The sequence below is a fragment of the Diaphorina citri genome, unplaced genomic scaffold (genome assembly GCF_000475195.1).
Source record: "Diaphorina citri unplaced genomic scaffold, Diaci psyllid genome assembly version 1.1 scaffold118, whole genome shotgun sequence".
Taxonomy (NCBI): domain Eukaryota; kingdom Metazoa; phylum Arthropoda; class Insecta; order Hemiptera; family Psyllidae; genus Diaphorina; species Diaphorina citri.
The window spans coordinates 261,569-283,208 of record NW_007377555.1 but is presented as its reverse complement, the minus strand read 5'-3'; the positions used below and the strand labels follow the sequence as shown (position 1 = coordinate 283,208).

Here is a 21,640-nt window from a genome sequence, read left to right as displayed (position 1 = left end):
TCTCATAAAAGTTGTAAATTTGGGGTCTTATTCGTAGTTTGCATTTGGGAAGGCCTGAAGCTCGTAGATTCCTAGAAGCTTAACCCATCCTTTAGGGCTGTTTGCCCCTACACCTTAGCCTCAGGTGGGCTTGTTTGTATGGGGTTAAGTGGCCTGAAGCTTCTTTTTGCATTGAACATCCCTCGAAAGTCAGCAAAAAAGGGCCAAATTCACAACCACCCCCTCAAAATCGATCATAAGGAAAATACATGGAATTACATTCCCCACACCCTGGGTATGTGTGAATGTGAATAACTCTCTGATTATTACGTAAACAAACCCCCTAATCACCTTGGCCAATCAGTAATAGTACATTCCAAAGGTCTGTTGCTTTCTACTGGATGGTCTACTAAAGGTAGAAACACACCTCTATCACGTCACGTGAACTCATGGGGGTAAGGAAAATGTAGTTCAAAGTTTTCCCATAATATCGTAGGTAATTTCGTTCATGATAGCCACACTGCCCTCACCTGACGTGAACTCATGGGGGTAAGGAAGATGTAGTTCAAAGTTTTCCCATAATATCGTAGGTAATTTCGTTCATGATAGCCACACTGCCCTCACGTCACGTGAGCTCACCTGACGTGATACATCTTTCTGACCCCCCCATGAGCTCACGTGACGTGATAGTAATGTTTCTGCCTTAGACAAGAGGGGAGGAAATCACTTTCTGGTATTCTTGTCTTCACCCAGCACCTAAATGGAAATCACCGTGTCTTTTCTCGCCCAGCTGATGAGGGTGAGATACTATGGGATGGACATGCTCCGACACAGACCACACGCGTCTAATGTAGTAGTTGTTTCATTGCTACGAAATTTACCTTCTTTGTTCTTTCAGAATGAGACTGAAAAAGGGTGAGTGTGTAAGGAAGGTTTTCCTAAGAAAAGACCGTCATTACTAATTCCACATGCATAGGTACAAAGTTTCCCTGTAATTTGATACATTTTCACATTCATACGATTTTTACTTTCCTTATCCTAAGGAAAGAGTCTTTTTCTTCTGGACTACACTGTAAACTATAGGTCAACTCATTAAAAAGTCCATTTGTTTTGTTGGTGATTCATTGCACTGCTCAGTTTTTTCGGTCTCTTCCCGTGAATTTACACTCGTATTTATGAACAAGAATGATCATTCTTAGATCAGTCTCAAGTCAAAATTGACCAATCAAATGCCTTGAGACTATGCTTAGCACGAACTTAAGAGCCAGCATTTTGTTCATAAATATGGGTGTTAGTCTCTAGGAATGCGTTTTTAATTAAAATTTTAGCTCTTTTCGACACATTTTTTAGTTCGGTGAAAAAGCTACGTGAACTTAAATTCGCTACCTGTTAAAGCTCGTAACAATATAGACTTGCAATCAATGACCTTGACGCTCCTTTAAAATTTGCACGATAAATTAGGTAAACATAATCTAATAATTTACAAAATATGTACAAATAACTACGAACAAAATAAAAACAATCTACTAAATGCATAGGAGGTAGCTTTTTGCAGAAAATAATGTAGGATCTGAGATGACAAGTTATAATTTCATTATCTTTGGTTAAATCGGCCTTGATAAAGAAGGAGAAACCCCAGTCAAAAATTGCAGAAATCTTTGCAGACATTGCACAATCTCGCTTTATATTCTTCACATACAATATCCAGACATTTCGCAATGGCTCACACGATAATATTGCTGAATAAATTGTGAAGGTCGGAACTCTTTTCTTTTCATCTCTTTTTTAAAAGGGGGGAGAGAGGCTCTCGTTTTGAAGTCCATTGTATCTCCATTGAAATTGGACTGAGCATGACAGACCGGTAATAAAAATCTTTGTCTCTTCCATGAATCTTGATGTTCATATGGTAATTCTAATTATTATATCTTGTGTATTCGAGTTTACTGTTCACAGTAGATTAATATGTCTGCATTTAGCATTCCTTTCGTTACCTTGAAGAACCTCGTTCAGAAAAAGGCTTTCCAAGTATCTCGTATTTTGTTCATCAATGATAGACGATGTACGTGTGACGTAAGTTTGCAATTAAAAATAAGTTTCGTACTTCGTGGAATCTTAACCCAACTTTGAGGGCTTTTTGTCCCTACACCTAAGACTCAGAGTGGGGTTTGGTTTAGAGCCCAATAAAATCGTACGATAACTTCATTGAAATCTTAGCTGTTAATGAACGTTTAAATAATCAACTATCCAATCCCGCACCATTTGTGGGCAACTTACATCGCTTAAGCAGTTCATTGTTCCTATACCTTTAAAGAATTTAAATGTAAGATTTCGTTGTCGATAAAGGCCGTCTCTTTTTTGCTGTTCACTAGAAGGCAAAGGGTTGAATATGTATTAAATGAAAAAAAAAAAAAAAAAAAAAAATACCCAAACCTTATCAGTTAGTCATAGACCCTGTGATTTCTGCCCCATAAAAATAAAAAAAAAAAAAAAAAAAAAAAAATCACCGCCGGATTGCAAACTGCAGTCATTTTTTATTACCTTTGGCGCGACGATATTTTGTTTTCAAATTTTTCGGTCAGATTGTTTTCCGAGCTCCACGTGCTCTTTATGTTTTTACTTTCGTTTCGTTTTATGAGAATTCTCTTCTAAAAGCAAACTAAAGTTTTAACCTTTCACTGGATTACGCTATTACGTAAAAATGGAATGGAGGGAAAATGGAAAAAGTCTTTGTTTCCGTATTGTTTTAATTATCCTTTTTCATTTTCTTTTGTACCTTTTCTACTTATTTTTCAATTGTTTTAATCTTTTTATATGTACTTCTTATTTTAATCTTTTTACCAGTAGGTAGATTATTGTTATGCTAATGAGGTCATATTTGTTCTGATTCTCGTAATTATCTACCTATCTCCTATCTTCATAACATATTTTGTATTCAAGATCCTATTTTTGAGCTCTCTGCTCCATCTTCCCATGAAATTAACTTCATTTTCTTCTTCTTCCTTATTGAAATTCCAGTTACAAAGTCAGTTGTTATTACCATCGCTATCTCAATTTTAGTCTATTCGTAATTTTGTATTCATCATGGATTATTTTTCCTGTCTTGATTTGAGGTTTTTCTCTGGAAGGATGTCTGTCGAACCTGATGATGCAATAATTTTGGCATCTAACATCATGTATTGTAATTGTAATGTTTTACATAGATATTAGGTACGTAGGTATTTTGAGTAGATAGATATCGAAGACCAGCCTCAGTGGTGTAGTACCGTGTAGTTAGCACGGTGGGCTTCGGATCTGGAGGTTGGTGGTTCGAGGAAAACTGACGCAAAAAGGAAAAATGTCTTTTTAGATAGACATCCAAGATAAGATAAAAAATTTCTCCGGGAAAAACTGACGCAAAAAGGAAAATAAAAATCTTTTTAGATAGATATCTAAGATGAGATAAAGTGATAAGAGAAATTTCTCCAGAGGAAAAACTGACGCAAAAAGGGGGAGGAAAAAATCATTTTTTGTACTAATCAATAACTCATTCCTAAATTAAAAACTCATCCCTAAAGGGAATTCAAGAAACATGGACGTTTACTTTTGTTTTCCCCATGATGTTTTACGTTTCTGAATTTCAAACGGTTTACCATTCTTGTTCCGAATGTCCTATCGCGAAATATCTTCACGAGATTGCGTCATCAGCAAAACCTGTAAAAATACTGACAGTGCAATTGCTCACATTTCAGCGTATGTTTTGTTCTACTGTGCGGCATTTCATTATTAGTATTAGTATAAACAGTGCTTTTGCACTGTTTATATTTCACAGGTACACTACCTACAGGAAAGTGAAAATTCTCGAGTTGTTTATTTTTCACTCAGTCCAGAATAGAGTTCGAAAATTACTTTCGTATGTATAGTTCAAAGTAGTGTGGTCCTAAACTGTGTCTTCTGTAGGTAATTTAATACTTAGATAGTAGTGATTTTTCAAGAGGTTTATTTTATTTTTACGCTAAACAGCAGGGCCATGTGTGATAAGTTTGATAGAGGAAACTTTAACTGTTAAGGTCTTATCGTCTCGAATGTGCAGAGAGAAGGAAGACAGGATATGAGAAAGCTAGCCGTTTCGGGAACGAACCTTACCTGTAGGATACCGCCCGGGCGGTATTAGAATCCGCGACAATAGGTGTTGCAAATTAATACCGCTTTCAAAAGATTTTTATAACTTTACAGTCTCCCTTTTTACAATAGAGGACTTACTCTGAAACGTGTTGCTTCAGTGGGTACAAAAGGTACATACTTCATTCTGTTGATTTTTTTTTTTTTTTTTTTTTTTTTTTTTTTGGCGCCACGGTATACTCCGTATACTACCTGTTTAAAGTCCCCCAGCCAGACTAAAATGGAATATACCTTGTTTATCCTGCTCGAAAGTGATTAAAAAGTCCCTTTACCTCAGCAGTCTAAACAAGGTCTTGTTAAGCTTCTACGAATGTTCTCTAACCATCACCTTTGACAATTTCCAGGTTTGCTGACGGCCATCAACTGTTACAACGTAAAGTGGGTGACCCGGTTACAGGATGTTTTTACCGCTACCAAGATGTTAGCATTGGGAGGCATTGTGATAGCCGGCATGTGGTTCCTCGCTATGGGAAATACAGAGAACATTGCACACCCGATGCAGAACTCCAACTGGGACCCTGGCTATGTCGCACTGTCCTTCTATTCTGGCCTGTTTTCCTATTCAGGATGGTAGGTAAATATTGTAAATTTTGGGAATATAGGTTTGTTAAGTATTGGGTCTGGCTGGGGGACGTTAAACAGGGAGTACACCAGCCTGAATTTCCCTTGCTAAAGAAATAGCAGAGGTTGAGTGCGAAGGGCATCCACTCGTAAAACTTGTAGCCAAAACCAAATGTCAGCCCAAAGCAATCACCCTAGTTTGGGCTGATTGAGAGGCTGACGAAAAACGCCGACCCCGTCTATAGGCATCCGCAGGAATATATTCGGGAAAAGGCATCCGCAGGAATATATTCAGGGGCCTATAACTTGGAACATCCCCCATTCTCCCCCAATCAATCTATAGACAGACCCCGGCAAAATCTTGTGGTGGGGCCCCCCGAAAAATTATACAATATGTATACGCCATTGAGTATACCTAGTACATACGTATACTTCCCACGTATTACGTAGGAAGACAACTTTGAAGTTTATTCATTTTCATCATAGGAATTCGAAAAAAAAAAAACTATTCAAAAAGTTCAAGTTTTTACGCTGCCTCTAAAAGTAAAGAATGGAGAACCTTCTCTGCGGAGGAATTTCTAATATCTACTGAAATTGAATTTTCACATAGGTACCTACATCTCTCTGATTTCAGGAATTATTTGAATTTCGTCACGGAGGAATTGAAAAATCCTTACAAGTAAGTTCCCTACCACATTTTTCTCTCTCAATTTTCTCCATTCTTCTTACTAGATTGAATACCTACCTATGTACATATCGAATAAGCCAGACGTCACAGCATTTCTCTCTCAATTTCCCTTACTAAATTGAATAACTATATCTCGAAGGAGCCAGCAGCACGTGGCATTTCCAGAGGGTAGACTCTTTATCTCATCAATGATATTCCAAAACTTTCGAGTGTTTTTTTTTATGCTAGGAAAAATGGAACTTTTTTATTAGTTCAATATTATTTTGACATTATTTACGATTTCTTTTCCCCCGCAGAAATTTGCCGAAAGCGATTTGTGTCTCCATGCCCCTCTCTACCATTGTGTACCTGCTAGTTAATGTTGCCTACTTCGTAGTCCTGTCCAAGGAAGAGCTGCTGTCTTCCAATACCGTCGCTGTGGTGAGTTTAAAAGAAGGGTTGGGTGGTAGTGGTAGATCACTTTTACATTGGTAATGCTTTCGAGTTTTTGGTCCTTCGGGCCGGATATAATTTTTTGGCCCTTCGGGCCGGATCAGTGACGATTGCTACAAAAAGCAATCAACTGACCTCACGAGACAGAGTGTTCGTGAAATAATCAGAACGTAAAAAAAGTCATAAAATTTAGGTACTTACAAAATATTCCAACTAAGGGCCGCGGGGCGGGACAAGTGCCTGAGGTATTCTCTTCCAATAGCATGTCCTTCCCAGAGTATGTTCATCCGATGGGCGAGAAGAGACATACTTGTTTCCCCTGAGACCAGTCGAGCTTGGTCCTTTGTTCATTTGCAAAAGCGCTTTCGAAACACTCTCTCTTTAGGCGTACGCTGAGTCATGGTTAAATTCAAAGGTGTTCTTAGACTTCTTGTAAGATAAATAATAAAAGACTCTTGAGTGGATAGTAACCACAAGGCGAGGTTAACGTCGCGCCGGAGGCGTTCTCTACCGCCTAACCCTTTTATGACAAGAATAAAGTAGAGTCCAAACTAACGGCCGACTTTACATCTCAGCGCACCCGAAAAAAAGAACGCTTGTAAAAACACTCTCACGGGAAAAACGCCCGTTCAAACGGTGACCGTTCCGAGATAACTGGATAATAAAAGAGAGAATAGTGTGAACGGTACTTACACAAGTTGCTACCATTCACATTCAAATTTTCAAGACATTCTCTTCCATCCAACCCCTGGTATTGAACGTGAGGAATAGTTATCCTATATTAATGTATAGTGTATACGTATAAGTATAAGAAAACTAGGGCTCAAGCCAATACTATACGCCTGAGGTATACAATTTTATCCTCATATATTTGGGAATTAAACCCGATAATAATTTAATAATAGATATCTAAGGGATAGGTCGTAGAGAAAGCCTCTCGGTTACTTCCACCCAAAAGTTTATTCTTCTTCCACTGCATTTTCAGACATTCGGTGCCAAAATTTTACCCATGCTGACCTGGCTGATGCCCCTGTTCGTTTCGTGTTCCACATTTGGTGCTCTCAACGGCGCCATATTTGCCTCGTCACGTCTATTCTTTGTCGGGGCTCGGAACGGACATTTGCCCAAAGCCATCGCCCTGATCAATGTCAAGCGATACACCCCGTGTCCTTCCCTAGTATTTCTGGTGAGTTCACAGTATGAAGGCCCGGGGTTCAAATCCCATCATCGACAAACAGTTTGCTCTCATATTTCGATTGCAAATATTTTACCGGGTTACTTTCTGGTTCTCGTGTTGACCCAGCCCTAAATGGGAAGTAAGTATTGTGTCTCTTCTAGCCCATCTGATGAAGGACATACAGGATGGGCATGTTATGACACAGACCACACGAGTCTAATGTAGCAGTTGTTTCATTGCTACGACTCAGCCACAGAGGTGGACAATGAAAGTCTCGTTAATCAAACTTTATTTTAATTACGTAAATAAAGTTTGATCGAATTGTTAAATAATAATACTCTGCGGATGGATTGCAAATATTTTACCGGGTTACTTTCTGGTGTTCTCGTGTTGACCCAGCCCTAAATGGGAAGTAAGTATTGTGTCTCTTCTAGCCCATCTGATGAAGGACATACAGGATGGGCATGTTATGACACAGACCACACGAGTCTAATGTAGCAGTTGTTTCATTGCTACGACTCAGCCACAGAGGTGGACAATGAAAGTCTCGTTAATCAAACTTTATTTTAATTACGTAAATAAAGTTTGATCGAATTGTTAAATAATAATACTCTGCGGATTCAATTGACTAAATTCAATTATTTTCATGTTTCAGTGTATTATCACGTTGCTTCTAATGTGTATCGATGATGTGTTTGCTCTCATCAATTATGCAACATTTGTCGAGTCTTCTTTCACGCTTACATCTGTCACGGGACTACTGTGGCTTCGGTTGAAACGACCTGATCTCAAGCGACCAATCAAGGTAGAGTTTTAATTAGAACGATTTCTTTCAATTAATTGATGTATTCGGGCATTTTTTCTCCACTATTTTTTAGAGCTTTTTTGTGAGTATTTATTTTAAGAGGTGACAAACGTTTTAGGTCTTTGCCCCTCTGAAAATAACGCTCAAGTCATTTATTAGAAACAACATTTGTAGAGCTTTGATAGAGGGAAATGTAACTGCTAAGGTCTTATCGTCCCGAAATCGAAGAGAGAAGGAAGACAGGATAGCAGAAAGCTAGCCGTTTCGAAAACGAACCTTATCTGATCAAGATAAAATCCGCCCCGGGCGGAACTCGAACCCGCGGCCTAGCGCTTACAAAGCAGACGCGCCACCCTCCAAGCTAACTAGGCTTTTCCACCCTTACTTCTGTCACAAAATCGTCATACGACTCGAAGGACCAAAAAACTCAACTTAATTTCGGATAGAAGAGCATAATAATTAAATATGAGCTGTATGAAGTTATGTAAAAGTAGAAAAAAGTAGGCACGTTCTTACTTGTCGTTCGGAAAAAAAATCGTGTCGTGCGTATGTGGGAACTCTCTCATTTAAATTACTTGGCCTACAAGGACATTTTTGTCGTTCGGAAAAAAATCGTGTCGTGTGTAGTTTGAACTCTCTAATTTAAATTACATTACCTACAGGACATTCGGAAAAAAAATCGGATAAAAGATAAAACTCACAAATGGGAACGGGCCTTAACGCATAAGCCATATGGTGGGTTTCACCAATCTTCTTTCCAGTCTCAAACAGCCCGTTACCTTAACAGCCCTCTTAAGCCAATACAAATTAAATGGAACTCAACTGGCTGTTAGCTTAACAGGAGAGTTCTAAGGACTGAATAATATTGGTGAAATCCAACAATATAGTATTAATAATAGGGTCTGTTGCATGGTATTTGCAGGTCAGTATCATTCTCCCCATCACGTTTTTCATCATAGCAGCTTTCCTAGTCACCTTGCCCATGTATGTGAAGCCGTGGGAAGTGGGAATAGGGCTGCTTATGATCCTATCCGGTATTCCTGTGTATATGGTGTTTGTGTATTGGAAAGATAAGCCGCGGTGGTTAAACAACATTGCAGGTAAGTTGAGAGATACTCATGTTAGATTTTAGTGCTTTATTTGGACTGCTAATTAGGACATGTAGTCCCTTTATATCAACAGTTTAATATTGCAGATCCACTTTGTTAGCGTAGCACTGGGGTATAAATAAAATTTCCCTTGAGCACAATATTGTCAAAATATGTTTTTTTTTTTCTCGAGAGATGCTCATGTTAGATTTTAGTTCTTTATTTGGACTGCTAATTAGGACATGTAGTCCCTTTATATCAACAGTTTAATGTTGCAGATCCACTTTGTTAGCGTAGCACTGGGGTATAAATAAAATTTCCCTTGAGCACAATATTGTCAAAATATGTTTTTTTTTTTCTAGAATGAAATCCGCCCCGGGCGGGAATCGAACTCGCGACCTAGCGCTTCCAAAGGCAGGCGCGCTACTTAACTAGCTAACTAGGCTATTTTTGTTCTTTCCCTAAATTTTCTTTTAAGGATGGGTATACCCCATTTATATGATTTTTCTTTAATGTTCTGTTGTTATGTTGTAATATTAATAAATGGATACCTATTTGATAAATTAATTTTAACTTACCAGTATTCATAGGTTCTCGTATGGTGGGTACGACCACCAGGAATATGCAGCAGGCAAGGAATATCATAACTCATTCTGTGAAGGAGAATTCTTCCGAAAAATATCCAATCAAAGTGGAATCTTCTATCAAACTTACCGTGCATTTCCAGTAGCAGGGCTGGCTTGGACTTCCATTTGACACAAACATAGTAGACAGGCACGCCTGAAGCTATGATGAATAGCGAGATAACTGGAAACAAAACATGAGGAATCAATATTAACTCTATGTGTTTTTGAGGAATCAATATTAAGTCCTGGGATCAAGGGAATTTAAAAGGGCACAAGTGTTTCGTAAAAGAAAGAGTCGAGAACGAACATTATCCCATCGGAATGAAATCCGCCCCGGGCGGGAATCGAACTCGCGACCTAGCGCTTCCAAAGGCAGGCGCGCTACTTTACTAGCTAACTAGTCTATTTTTGTTCTTTCCCTAAATTTTCTTTTATGAATGGGTATACCCCATTTAAGTATATGATTTTTCTTTAATGTTCTGTTGTTATGTTGTAATATTAATAAATGGATACCTATTTGTTATGTTGTAATATTAATAAATGGATACAGCAAACTCAATTTGAAATTTATTTAACCTGTATGAAAAATATGTATACTTAAAATGTCAAATAAATTACAAAAATTACAAAATTACAAATTTGATAAATTAATTTTAACTTACCAGTATTCATAGGTTCTCGTATGGTGGGTACGACCACCAGGAATATGCAGCAGGCAAGGAATATGATGGGCAAACTCAGATGCACCTTGATGGGCCGGTGCAGGTCGGGCTGAGTGAAGCGCAGAGAGATGAGACCTGCCGTGCACGCCCCCACACTGAGCCACAGCGCGACGCTCATGTAGTTGATGAGAGCGAACACGTCACTCGTCACCAACATGAGAACTGACATCAGACACTGCGGGAGAGAGGAAGGATTAGAAATTATTAGTATAAACAGTGCTTCATTTGTTTTTCAGTAGGAACAAGAATAGGTAAAATAGTATTAAACTAGGTTCCATCTAGATCAGGGCAAGGTAACTTTTTTTGAAGGTTAAGCTGTGTCCACACATACTCGACGCCGTCGATCGACGATGAGAATCTATGTTGTCTAGGCATTGTACGGTTTCAGTCGGCGTCGACTATGTGTGGACAGGACACAGCTTTACCCCTTAAGTTATATCCCAGGGAAAAGGCCGAGACATAAAATAAAAATTCATCTCACTTCATCAGAAGGGACAAGTTTTTTTTCTGGTGGAACAATGTATAGTTTCAACGGACAATTGTACGTCCAACTTTAAATAATGTGCAACAGAACAAAATGTAGGTGGGGAAAAATTGCGGATCCGGCCCGAAGGACCAAAAACTTTTAAAAGTTCAAGGTGCGGATCCGGCCCGAAGGACCAAAAACTTTGAAAAATTTACTTATTATAAAAACAGGGGGTTCGAAAATTAAATAAAACAATAATAAAATTGATTATCTTAAACCTAACATTTCTGATTTTGGTTTTCAGACTCATTGAACTTGACGTGCGCCAAACTATTCATGTGTGTCCTGGAGGACTCTTCTTGAACCCCATGCTCAATCTGTGTTAGGATTAGGCTCCTCTACTTGTACAGCAGTGTATTAGAAGTCAGTTTTAATATATTGTACAGTGCTAACCAGTCCAACCCAAATCAAGGCCGAATCTACACTACAAGGTTTATACGCTTTTCCCGGAATGAAATTCCATGACTTTTTCCAGAAAAATAGGGGGCGGAGGTACCTAAAAATCAGTAAGATTGCCCCTTCATTTAAATAAAATATGCAATATGCAGAACGTCAAGGAATATGAGGTGGAATGCGCCGCAGGCCGTTTTTCGGAAAAACTTGATATTTAATTTGAACATTCTTAATTATTGACCGGGTGACAAATTCCATGAGTTTTCAGGTTTTCTTTAAGATTTCACGATTTTCCATGACTTTTTGGTCAATTTTCAGATTGCATGACTTTCCCAGGTTTTCCAGTTTTTCCAGGTCGCGTATAAACCCTGCACTAGAGATAGTTTGCCTTTATTTTAAGGCCTTTTTACTTTCTTTCCAAGGGGTTACCGTCACTGTATAACAGGTGATGGGGGGTTTTGGTTTGACCCCCTATTTGGCGACAAGCCTTTATAGCGACTCGCCACAATAATCTAACCCAGCTTGAGTGCGGTCGGGAAAAGCCAGCAGCAGGGGATTGCCCAGATGGTCACCCATCCAGATACCATCCACGTGCAATGTTGCTTAACTTCAGTGATCCACGGGGAACTGGTGCATTCAACGTGCTATCGCCGGTGGCTCTATTGGGATCTTCTTGATTCATATTGAAGTGCAGTATATCTTTTGCTTGTACAAAGTACTGACCATAAAATGGTCCACATAACACCTCAAGTGTCCCAAGGCAATTGTTCTATAGTAGAATATCAACCAAGAGTGCTAGTTTTTAAGTGTCAATTATTAATACATATTGTAAATACGATTTTGATGTGAATGTAAGAGAAGAGGGGAGGTAAGTGTCCCTCCTGAGATCCAGTGAGGAAGAGACGAGCGGAGGTGAACAGGATGCCATTGACACCTCCAAATGTGGACATGGCCACCAGGATGGGAATGATCCAGACTAGTTCCTTATAGATCTTGCCACCGAACGTCTGGAGGAGATTGAAGAGAATGGAATTATTAAACTTGGAGGAGAAAAAACTTGAGAAAATTTGGACCGATTGCGATACTTTACCGATTGTCCTGTAAAATACTTGAATAAAATTGGGGTGACATTTGGACAAATACATTAGCCATTGGCGAAAGCACGTTGAATGCACCAGTTCCCACGCTTCCCAAAGTTGCGCGTGGTTAGTATCCGGATGGTTGACTTTAGCGTGCCCTACCCAGTCTGTGTGAGGTTAACGTGAAGAGACACTTAGCTTGTCACCGAATTGAGCGTCACCAACAACCCAAGTAGTCACCAACAACCTAGTTCTACTGAAAATAGAGAGTGGTACATACCACTGCTACAGCGGGAGAGGTGAGCATTTCTTCCTTGGTGAGGACAGTGAAGTAAGCCACATTGGCACATACGTACACCAGAGTGACAATCGGCATGGCGATCCAAATAGCACGAGGTAGATTCCTGAAATTTGAAGAGAATAAAATAAAATAAGCACAATGTTATCTAAAGAGTGTATTCGAAAAAAGTAAAAAAAAACAAAGGTCCAAACCCAAAACTCTGGAGTGGTCAATGACACACAAAAAGTTTAAGATATACGAGAATTGTTTCATTTCTTATGTCAAAGTTAGAATGACTGATGGGTTCGATCTCAGTAGTGCCATGAAAATATAATAGCGTAATTTTGAGGTGGTAAAGATTCACTTGGAAGCCCTGTTCCTTACTCATTCTTTGGGTCACCCCGTTACAGAATTTTATAGGGCCCCTATATTTTAGCGTAGGTTGAAAATTTCTCTCCTCTCCCTCCCATTTTTTTCGTTCTGCACTCCGGAATATAAATCTGGATATAATTCGATGCTAATCTACTGGGTCATTGTTTTTCAAATAAACTTCTTCCCTTGTTTTACTTCCTCTTGGGGAAAACACAAAGAGTAAGACTTGTTCAAAGTGCATTTATGATATCACAACCTTTTTTTTAGATTTGATAGAGGGAACTGTATTGCCTGGCTGGGGACGTTAAACAGGGAGTATATACCAGCCTGAATTTCTCTTGCTAAAGAAAAGATTGAGTGCGAAGGGCATCCACTCATAAAATTTGAAGCCAAAACGAAATATCAGCCCAAAGCAATCACCTTAGTTAGGGCTGATTGAAGGGCTCACGAAAAACATCGACCCCATCTGTACACGGAAAAAGGCGAAGAAAAAGAAGAAGATAGAAGGAACTGTAACAACCAACGGAGGTCTTTTCGTCCCAATATCGAACAGAGGAGGGCGGGATAGGAGAAATAATCACAGAAAAGGACCAACATGAAGTCAGCATCAGCATAACCTGCGGATTAATCGTTACGGTATGTTTTCCGTAGATCAGTTTTATCACATTTGCTCAGCTTGAAATCTGGAGCTCCCAGGTTTGATTCCCAGTGAAGTCGTAGTTTCTTTTCGACTCGTGCTTGTTAAGAATTTAGTGTGCACTTAACAAAGCAATGTGCTTGATTTTTTCAACATTGAGAATAGCTACTAACATTACTTCTTTTTTCTTCTTCTTCTTCTTCTTCTTCTGTTTGCTTTTAACTTTTCACTTCTCAAGCTTTCATCAAATTGATTGGTTCCCCCTGTACTTCCCTTACCTCTTCTTTCCCTCTTTCTTTCAACAAGTTTCTTTTTATATCAACACACTTGTTACCCTCTTTCTTCCTTAATTTTTTTAGTTCTTCTATTCTTCTATGTTATTCTTCAACCCATCTCTCTGTTTCTATTCTTCTTCTATCTTTTATTCACTTCCTCTAGCGATAGCTTTTCTCAGTTCTTCGATAAAATTGCTCTACTCTGTTATATTTTCTCTATTCTCCTCCCACAGTTCCACACGTACTTTATTCACAAGAAATCGCTTATAATGAAACCTACTTAGACACGTTTCTTGCGCTTTCTCTTTTTCGACAGACAGTTTCTTCTCTTCCTCCTCCCTTTCTTCTTTTTCTCCTTCTTCTTCCTCCTCCTCTTCTTCTTCTTCTTCTTCTTCCTCGCCTTCTTCTTTTCTCAAATTTTCCGATGCGAAGAAAATACTTCCCGAATCTCACGAGTCTTTGGAAATAACGATACAAGCTGAGAACACTGACAGAAAAAAAAACCCCTCTTCGACAAATATTGTTGTCAGATATTTGTAGACCAAATATACAGGGTGTATCAACCTGTACTATTCGCCATTCTTGGCTTGACATAGCTTTGTGATACACCCTGTAATGCTGTATACATTCTCAAATAAAACAATGCAAGAGTGTCTCTGACAGTTTTGATGGAAACCAAATCGATAGGCTATTATAATGACAAGTAGTTTGACAGAGAAGCTAACAAACAGAAGTACAAAATTGAGAATAAGGTCAAATGTTTCAAAAAGGACGAATGAAACATGTATTTCCAATTTTTTACGAAGTATTTTACTGTCAAAAGGAACGAATGACACTTTAGTTTCAGATAACCTACTACCAACTTGATTTATTTTATTTATCTATGTATTATCTCACAAAAGCTCCCAAAGTCTCAACATTGGAGTTCCAAGTTGTTGTGTATGATGGTGGTTTCGAACCAGTGTATTTCGGTTTTCCAATATCCAATATTGGCTAGAGTGAATTGATTCAATCCTCCCTCCTGACACATCTATTAAATTTAAGCCGCAAGTAATACAGACTTCAATCAGTTTGAATTGAATCATATTATTTTGATTCTGTCGGAGATTTTTACGAACGAAGTGCTCACGTGACCTTTAGACTGTTGTTCGAATTCCTGATTTGAGAATTCTTTTTCTTGATTATTTTTCAACTCATTTGTTATTCTTATTTTTTAATCGTACTTAATTGAACTCCGTTTTGTATAAAATTTATTCTTTTTGATTTTTTCCCCGTGCTAATTTAGTTCTTATTTTTTTAAATTTAGCTAATTTAGTTTCAAGTTTTTCTTTATAGAAAGTAAAAATAAATAGTTTCAATATTTTTTTAACCTATTGATTTAAAGATAAAATGACAATAAAATATTAAAATTTTGGACTTGATTTAAATCAAAATTTTGAAAATCATTTCTTTACACTGCTCATTTTCTAAGGACCCTACAGAGGTTTATTTTTTTCGCAAACCAAACTTTTTTCATCCCATTTCCAACAATTTTAGATGACTAAAGCAAGTCTTCCTTTGAACTCTCACCTGAGGAAACACATTAGTTTCCGTTCTTTGAGTCAGACGGTTCATTTCGGTCTCACGTCTCTAACGTCCGTCATACATGACCCCTAATAGTCTTCCTTTTCACCGTTTTTTCGCTCATCCCTCGCCTTAACGTCCGTGTGTTGCGTCGATTTTCGAGGTAAAGCCGCGCGGCGTCAACAGAACTCAAAATGGTGAAAAAGAAAGCCGATTCTGCCGCGGGCCGGGAGCCCAAGTTGGTGTCCGCGTTAGAAGATCCCACGAGCCAGGATAATTTGGTTCCCGGCTCGAACGTGCCGGATAACAAGATTCGGCTCCAGAAGGAGTTGGGCCTTATGGACGGGGTGGCTATGATCGTGGGTGTGATTGTCGGATCGGGGATATTTGTGTCACCGATAGGCGTACTAAAGAACGCCGGCTCACCCGGCCTAGCCCTCATTGTGTGGGTCATGTCCGGGGCCCTGTCCATGATTGGGGCGCTGTGCTACGCGGAACTGGGTAAGTTTTCAGATTTTGTTTATGTACTTTCTCTTTTTCAGGTTACACCCTGTATGTTTTAGTAGAGAAAATTTGCCACCTTAGTGGTGCAGCGGTTAACGCGTTGGACTTTGGATCTGGAGGTTGGTGGTAAGGGAAATTCAGAGAATTTATTTACACGTTAAGCAGCAAGACCATGTGTGAGCATTGTTCTTTCAAAATATAAGTGATAATGATTGTCACATTCCTAATGAAATTCCAAGTCATCATTAACAGCCTCGATATTGACGTAAACTCATTGGGTCCGGTTGACCTTTTTTCGTGTTATTGGGTCCAAAAAACAATATGACTCATTTGGGTCCCATTATCTGATCTTGTATCAATAAAATAAGTCATGATCGGTACATAGTCGGGTAGTTGAGACAAATGTTGATGTAAAATCGTCAAGGGTCGATCAGAACATATTCTCCACAGCTTTTCTTTCGGGACCCAATGAGTTTCCTCCCCCTCGATATCTGCAGCACGTGTTCGCCCGGTAATCGGGAAGGGGCGAGAGTCCCAACTATAATAAAATATTTCACGGGGTTAAGTTACTTAGGTATTGCCGTATGGCCTCATTCGGTAGGTGTTTTTGAAGATCGGCAATACTCAAAAGGTTATGAGTGGGTTTCACCAATATTTTTGAAGCCTCTAGAAAGCCTGTTAAGTTCCATTTAATTTGTATTGGCTTAACAGGGCTGTTAATCTAACAGGCCGTAAAAGCTAAAAAGAAGGTTGGTGAAACCCATCCTATATCTATCAGAGGTCTTTGATCTTTCGTCCACTTAGGTCCCTCTTCTTTTTTCCTCACTGATCGCACCTGGTATGCCCGTCATATTTAACCGCTGTTGTCCAAATAAACATAAAATATCTGTCAAGCCAAACATAATCCTAATGTCACACATGATATCTTAATCAAGTACTTCCTTCATAACGGCTAGAGTGTCACACGTTAGATACTCATATGCAGAGGTTCCCAATCTGTGGTACGCGGAAACATTTCTGGTGGTACGCGAAGATATTTGAAAACCCCATTTTTACTTTTTATGATTTATCTCGTAAATACGAAAAACAAATCTGGTAATTGAAAAACAAATCTATAGTCAATGCACTAAAAAATTGTGACATCGTACTACAATAAATAAAAAATTTCGCTTGCGGCGCGGCGCTGTAATATCTTTATTTAAACCCTTTAACCACACAAATTTGATGTTTGGTGGTACGCCAAAAGAACCTTGAGGTGTCAGGTGGTACGCAGTACTCAAAAGTTTGGGAACCCCTTATCTAGTAGTTATATCTATACAGTAGTATGATAGAGGTTGACATTATCTAGTACCTAGAGGAGCCGTGGTACGCCAAAAGAACCTTGAGGTGTCAGGTGGTACGTGGTACTCAAAAGTTTGGGAACCCCTTATCTAGTAGTTATATCTATACAGTAGTATGATAGAGGTTGACATTATCTAGTACCTAGAGGAGGTCCTGGAGTGTGATAATTTCCAATCAGACTACGAATGAAGTGGCATTAGACTCACCAGGCGAGGTTACAGCCAAAGGCATTTTCTAAAAACTTCAGCCTTTTCTTCTTTTTCTTCGCTTATTCCCGTATACAGACGGGGTCGGCGTTTTTCGTCAGCCTCTCAATCAGCTCTATCTAGGGTGGTTGCTTTGGGCTGACATTTGGTTTTGGCTACAGCCTTCTAAAAATTTATAGGGTTAAAAACTTCAGCCTGTGGAGTTCTTTTTCTATGCTTTTGGTTTATTCATTTTTACGGCCAAATTGCCAAACCGGACTCGGGAGGATTACCTACTGGATTTTACTTCCCGTGTCCATGAGATAGGCACCAAAGTAATTCACGGTGTTGGAAGGATCTGAGCGCACGGCAGTGCGCCAGGCCAAGTTCTAGTTGGGGCTATACGATACTTATGTGTCGATTGGTGTACAGATTCCCCCCGAAATTTTTCGTAATTGAACTTATGGACCCATATTTATGGGTTTAGTAGCGGATTTCCTCCCAAACACCTGCCTGGAAGCGCACCCCTTATCTTATTTTTATCAGCATTTAATGGCTCCTTGAAATGTAATGTAGTCTCTAGGAATGCGTTTTTAATTAAAATTTTAGCTCTTTTCGACACATTTTTTAGTTCGGTGAAAAAGCTACGTGAACTTAAATAGGAATGCGTTTTTAATTAAAATTTTAGCTCTTTTCGACACATTTTTTAGTTCGGTGAAAAAGCTACGTGAACTTAAATTCGCTACCTGTTAAAGCTCGTAACAATATAGACTTGCAATCAATGACCTTGACGCTCCTTTAAAATTTGCACGATAAATTAGGTAAACATAATCTAATAATTTACAAAATATGTACAAATAACTACGAACAAAATAAAAACAATCTACTAAATGCATAGGAGGTAGCTTTTTGCAGAAAATAATGTAGGATCTGAGATGACAAGTTATAATTTCATTATCTTTGGTTAAATCGGCCTTGATAAAGAAGGAGAAACCCCAGTCAAAAATTGCAGAAATCTTTGCAGACATTGCACAATCTCGCTTTATATTCTTCACATACAATATCCAGACATTTCGCAATGGCTCACACGATAATATTGCTGAATAAATTGTGAAGGTCGGAACTCTTTTCTTTTCATCTCTTTTTTAAAAGGGGGGAGAGAGGCTCTCGTTTTGAAGTCCATTGTATCTCCATTGAAATTGGACTGAGCATGACAGACCGGTAATAAAAATCTTTGTCTCTTCCATGAATCTTGATGTTCATATGGTAATTCTAATTATTATATCTTGTGTATTCGAGTTTACTGTTCACAGTAGATTAATATGTCTGCATTTAGCATTCCTTTCGTTACCTTGAAGAACCTCGTTCAGAAAAAGGCTTTCCAAGTATCTCGTATTTTGTTCATCAATGATAGACGATGTACGTGTGACGTAAGTTTGCAATTAAAAATAAGTTTCGTACTTCGTGGAATCTTAACCCAACTTTGAGGGCTGTTTGTCCCTACACCTAAGACTCAGAGTGGGGTTTGGTTTAGAGCCCAATAAAATCGTACGATAACTTCATTGAAATCTTAGCTGTTAATGAACGTTTAAATAATCAACTATCCAATCCCGCACCATTTGTGGGCAACTTACATCGCTTAAGCAGTTCATTGTTCCTATACCTTTAAAGAATTTAAATGTAAGATTTCGTTGTCGATAAAGGCCGTCTCTTTTTTGCTGTTCACTAGAAGGCAAAGGGTTGAATATGTATTAAATGAAAAAAAAAAAAAAAAAAAAAAAAAACCTCCTGATAACCAAGAGAGTGTCTCAACTACCACACCACGGAGACCTTAACGAAACCGTAGCCCAAAAGAAGAGACTATTTCCAATTTTTTACGAAGTATTTTACTGTCAAAAGGAACGAATGACACTTTAGTTTCAGATAACCTACTACCAACTTGATTTATTAATCTATTGCCTCACAAAAGCTCTCAAAGTCTCAACATTGGAGTTCTCTGGTGAGTCTACACAAAATAAATTCGTTCCAATGTTCTATTTTCAAAGTGATCTTTTCTTACTACATTAGAACTCCAACTCAACACAAGTTACGTACCAAAGACCTTATAAATAATAGTGCTCATCTATACTGCTCAAATAGGACCAAGGAGTCCCTTTACCCTATCAGTAGGCTACTACTATTATTGTGGTCAAATTTGCAAATCATGTTGAGGATAAAATTTCATACCTCGGCAGAGATTGAACCCACGACCTCCTGATAACCAAGAGAGTGTCTCAACTACCACACCACGGAGACCTTAACGAAACCGTAGCCCAAAAGAAGAGACAATAGTTAAATGAGTGCATCAAGTGACCAAAGTTCAACCCGTCACAACATAAACTCCCTTCTCATTACATCCCAAATCTTCGGCCTCTTCCCTACAAGAGTCAACTTCATAGGCATAGCATCTCTGCTGAACTACACCCTCCCTCTTCTCCAGTTCACCCTATTGGTGGCTAGCTTCTATTGGGTACACGATGAAGTTGCTAACTTCAAAGCCAACAGTTTGAGTTCTACCCTCATCAGTGTTGCGATAATAGAATTTATCCTGGCCGGGTTCACACTGGTGCATGCTGTTACCAAGGTAAGTCTCTAACATTGTGGACGCAGGTTCATATCCCATCCGAAGGATAGTATTTTATAGTCGTTTCATGGAGAGTTCGACCAAAGGATCATAGAGAGTTAGGTTATACATGCCTTATGTTCCGCCCGGGCCGGATTTTATCCTGAGCGGATAACGTTCATTCTCGGAACGGCTGGCTTTCTCCTATCCTGTCTTCCTTCTCTTTTCGATTTCGGGACGATAAAACCTTAGCAGTTACAGTTCCCTCTATCAGCATGCACCAATGCCAGAATGGATTAACTTCCACTCAAAGGGCCAATATTACTTTTAGCACACCACTTGAGAAACTTTCCCGTTCTTCAAACAAGCTATTCTATTCTGAGATGTATTTATATTCTAAATGAAAATCTATTATCCCCTTGGTTCATTTCCTCAGACAAAATATATCGATCATGTCTCCCGTAATCTGGATCAAGTGAATCAACATCTGACACATCTAGAAGACAATCCAGCACATCTTCAATCTGAACGAAAGCTGTGCTTACTACAATGTGGCAAACTGTTGACGATATTCTTCTTGTGTTATCTAGGCGATTTGTTTGTCATCTACTATGTTCTAGGTAAGTAAAATACATACCTTTTTACTTTCCTTATCATATAGGAAGAAAAGTACATAATGTAATAGGGTGAAATTTTCTGTCTTTTAGAATAGGTAGTCGTAGACCGTGGAGCTTAGCACAACTCCCTACAATTTGCCTTACGTAGGATGCCCGATGAAATAGCTGAGTTTAGAAAAAGATCCTTTGGTTGATCCACTCGAGCTTCATCATATATATAGGGCACTCGGGCCGTATTTGTGCCATTTAGTCCAACTTTGATGAAATTTGGCAAACATTTTCAGCACACAAAAGGAATTTCCTAGTTTAAATTTTGGGATCAATTGGACCTTTGAAGGTCCGATACCCTCTTCCTGATCGGACCTTTGGAGACTCTCTCAACTCCTAGCTTTAATTCTCCCACTTTTGATGAATTTGGCAAAAAAAATTTAGCACATAAATGAAATTTTCTCAATGAAATTTTGGGATCGATTCGGCCTTTGAAAGTCCGATATCCTTTTTCTGATCTAGCCTTTGCGGGCTCTCTGACCTACCTAATAACTATAATTCTCCTCCTCTCACATCATTTCAGACGTCCACCTCCTTTTCCTCCTCTCCATCTCCTACTGGGTGCACCTCCGTCTCCTCCTCCTCTCCCTCCACCTGTTCACCTTCCACTCCCTCATTCAGACCCGGTATGTCCGTCTCAACACCAAACTGGCCCAATGTCTCACGTCCAAGTCAGTCAGCATCTTCCACATACTACCCCAGTCCATTCACGGTGAAGCAGGACCCAAAACTGTTTTCATAGGTGAGTAGAGAATTTTTTTAGGATACTTTATTTACTGGCCCAATGTCTCACGTCCAAGTCAGTCAGCATCTTCCACATACTACCCCAGTCCATTCACGGTGAAGCAGGACCCAAAACTGTTTTTATAGGTGAGTAGGGACTTTTTTTAGGATAGGTACTTCATTTATTTTTATTTCTTAAAAACTCCGTCGACAAATGTTAATTGTAGTTGTAAGTTATACCTACCACTATCTAAGAAGC

The 21,640-nt window shown here is 38.9% G+C and overlaps 3 protein-coding genes and 1 pseudogene across 3 annotated transcripts in view; 2 read left to right on the top strand and 2 right to left on the bottom strand.

The window, feature by feature from the left end:
• Positions 1-878: 878 nt before the first annotated feature.
• LOC103524766 (large neutral amino acids transporter small subunit 1) lies at positions 879-9,180 on the top strand. Its single transcript, XM_026820061.1, has 8 exons — positions 879-894; positions 4,482-4,707; positions 5,333-5,377; positions 5,683-5,806; positions 6,804-7,004; positions 7,651-7,805; positions 8,728-8,900; positions 9,167-9,180. Exons 1-8 carry the CDS (start codon positions 879-881, stop codon positions 9,178-9,180), a joined length of 954 nt encoding a protein of 317 aa, XP_026675862.1.
• Positions 9,181-9,462: 282 nt separating this feature from the next.
• LOC103524765 (large neutral amino acids transporter small subunit 1) overlaps positions 9,463-21,640 on the bottom strand; it is a 38,899-nt gene continuing 26,721 nt past the window's right edge. Inside the window, exons 5-8 of the mRNA XM_026820060.1 lie at positions 12,515-12,638; positions 11,979-12,162; positions 10,177-10,455; positions 9,463-9,695 (exon numbers count right to left, since the gene is read on the bottom strand). Coding sequence (XP_026675861.1) covers positions 9,463-9,695; positions 10,177-10,455; positions 11,979-12,162; positions 12,515-12,638 — 820 coding nt within the window. The remainder of the gene's footprint in view (positions 9,696-10,176; positions 10,456-11,978; positions 12,163-12,514; positions 12,639-21,640) is intronic.
• Positions 11,696-11,813, bottom strand: LOC113465509 (annotated as a pseudogene).
• LOC113465507 lies at positions 19,703-20,665 on the top strand. The gene is made up of 2 exons (XM_026820066.1): positions 19,703-20,014; positions 20,430-20,665. The coding sequence occupies exons 1-2, from the start codon at positions 19,727-19,729 to the stop codon at positions 20,619-20,621; spliced, it is 480 nt and encodes a 159-aa protein (XP_026675867.1). The 5' UTR covers positions 19,703-19,726; the 3' UTR covers positions 20,622-20,665.